This window comes from Sesamum indicum, linkage group LG8 (assembly GCF_000512975.1).
Source record: "Sesamum indicum cultivar Zhongzhi No. 13 linkage group LG8, S_indicum_v1.0, whole genome shotgun sequence".
Lineage (NCBI taxonomy): Eukaryota > Viridiplantae > Streptophyta > Magnoliopsida > Lamiales > Pedaliaceae > Sesamum > Sesamum indicum.
The window spans coordinates 5,222,983-5,225,539 of record NC_026152.1 but is presented as its reverse complement, the minus strand read 5'-3'; the positions used below and the strand labels follow the sequence as shown (position 1 = coordinate 5,225,539).

Sequence of the window (2,557 nt, the reverse complement as noted above, 5' to 3'; positions counted from 1 at the left end):
TCAAGAACATCGAAGGAGAGAAGCAGAACACAGCAGCCCAAAATGTTCGGAGTGGTATTCCCGAATCGCAGTTTCCCCTTAGACATCTCCACCTTCACCCAAATCGACTCCACCCACTGGCTCCTAGACATGAATCACTTCGTCGGAGAATCCTACGATTCCATCCGAGAAATCTGCATTTTCCTCCTCAACAATTTCACTCTGCCCCCCGACAAGGCCCTCGCTCTCTACATCCAATCCCCCGGCAGCCCTTTTCTCTTCTGCGGCGCCGTCACGATTTCCCGCCCCTCCGCCGTCCTTTCTCTCCCTTGGCCAGAGCCCGGAAGCGGAAGTGTGCCCCAGTTGACGGCGCCGGACGCTCCGCCTCTATCCGCCAAGATCGGCGTGTCGGTTGAGGATTTGGCGGCGCTGCCTTCGCTTGACGTGGCGGCGGAGAGGAAGATTGAGCGGCTGGCCTTGAAAGTTGGGGAGAATTTGTTCAATTTCATGCAGTCGTTTTGTGGGGTGGATGGGTCGAAGCTGGTTGTGCCAATGGATATCTTGGACCGGTGGTTTAAGAAGTTTCAGGAAAGGGCTAAGCGTGATCCAGAATATCTGAAAGGTTTCGCCTTGTAGAAGTAAAAGGTATATCTAACTATTTAGCTTGCTAATTTTTGTCTGCTGGATTGAAAAATTTTAGTTTGTCAAGTATCTGTTGTGATGAGTGGTGACTACATTACCTCATTCCTTCTGCTTGTTTATGCTCGTTAGACCGCTAACGATATAGAAAATATTCCATAGCTGTAGAAAACTCTGGTTATAATTGGTTGAGCAATGACTTCATGCCCCCAAGACTACCTGAAATTTATAATTGATCTTTCTCTGAGTAAGGTTGTATTGTGTTGTTGGTGATGAATTGGAATTCTTTCTGGACTAGAAGTCACAGTTAAGCTTAATGTCATTGGCTTGGTTACCAAATGGACGTAGGGGTTCTTTGTTGTTGATCAAGCTGAATGGAGTATTGCTCATGATGGAGTTGGAACTTGAAGAAACTTTGATTAGCTCAAGTGAATTTAACTATTGAAACTAGAGTAAATTTGAAGGTTTCTGTGATGAAAGCTGAGTTCTCTCCTCTATACTGTTTACATCCGGCTTCTGAATAAGGTTAACGCAGGAGGGAAATAACTATATTAAAGATTATCATATTTCGAGTGAAAATGCAAATTTCTGTGTCGGTTTGGCGGCTTTTCCAATTATCATATATTGGGCTTAAATTCAACCAAAAGCAGCTTTTGTACCACTATAACTATTTTTCATCTGATTACGGATTAGACCTCATAAATTCTTTCATTAACCTTAACAATGAGTTGATTTGAAATTTAGCTACAATCAGTCTTTTATTATTCTGAACGGAAACGCCATAATCACCCCATTTAGAATCAATTACTCCAAAATTGATCATTTCATTATTCAATTATTTTATGATTAGTTATGCAACTGTCGGACCAAATTGGAGCTTAAGGATGTGGCATTGAGAAAATGTGTAAAAGTGATGTATCCTGTTGATCATTGACAGATGACTATAGTCAATGAGCTGCTGGTAATTATAGACAGGTGATGGTGGATCCTTGTAGATCTCTATGCCTTTTCTTCGGGTTCTTTTAATCAAGAATTCATAACGCAATCTCCATATGTCACCCCTTTTCGTCATCTTTTCTCTTTTGCATTGAATGTTATAGTTCTAGGGTGGATTGGTTAATGTACTTTGTCGCCTGAGTAGAACTGTTGCGCATGAGAGCAGCCATCATCATGTTCTAAATAAACTTATCACGAGGTCTTTTCCCGTAGATCGTTGAGATATGGTGACAAACAGTGATGTACGAACACAATTTGAGAAGATGAACCAGGATGATAGAGGGTTTAGCATGGCTGGAAGGGGAATCAAGTTCAGTCTTCATATCATGACAAGTAGAAGAGAAAGAAAGGACCTCAATAAGTTATAGTGCCGGATTGTTGTAATATTAGATGTGTTTATTCGCGATCGATGAAGTTTCTTGTAATGCCCAGAAGGGAATTTTGGACCAAAAAGTTTGTGGAAATGTAAATAGGGAAATGAAGCTGATCCTGTGAGGTAATTAATTCTTGATTGAGCACCAACAGGGCAAGGAGATGTTGATGTTCGCTGCATACATCTGAAGCCTCCACAACCTCTCGGCAATTGCAGGCAAGTGTCTTTTTACATATCACAGAATCACGGGACCGAATTTAGTTCTCTTTTCTAAATTCTAATATACTTTTTAGTTTATCTAAGGAGTATTTACGAAAATTTCAACTTCTAGATAAGTGATTTTTGTTAAAAATAAATAAATAAATTGGAGGTTGCGGCAGATTCAAAAGTGGGCATTGTTTGTTAGAAACGTAAAAAGCAGATAAAAGTTAATTGGAGAAAAAATATTTGAAAATTTAATAAATTTAATTCATTTAAAAATTTTGTTTTTCGTGTGTTAAAAATATGTTAGTTTTGTTAATATTTGTAGTTGTTGTTTGTTAATAATAATTATTTTTCACAAAAAATAAT

The 2,557-nt window shown here is 39.3% G+C and overlaps 1 protein-coding gene across 1 annotated transcript; it reads left to right on the top strand.

Moving 5' to 3' along the window:
* On the top strand, positions 7 to 2,101 carry LOC105167769 (protein OPI10 homolog). Its single transcript, XM_011087586.1, has 2 exons — positions 7 to 624; positions 1,828 to 2,101. Exon 1 carries the CDS (start codon positions 43 to 45, stop codon positions 613 to 615), a length of 573 nt encoding a protein of 190 aa, XP_011085888.1. The 5' UTR covers positions 7 to 42; the 3' UTR covers positions 616 to 624; positions 1,828 to 2,101.

Coding starts and splice junctions, on each gene's coding strand:
- LOC105167769 (XM_011087586.1), top strand. CDS start 43: ATGTTCGGAGTGGTATTCCCGAATCGCAGTTTCCCCTTAGACATCTCC.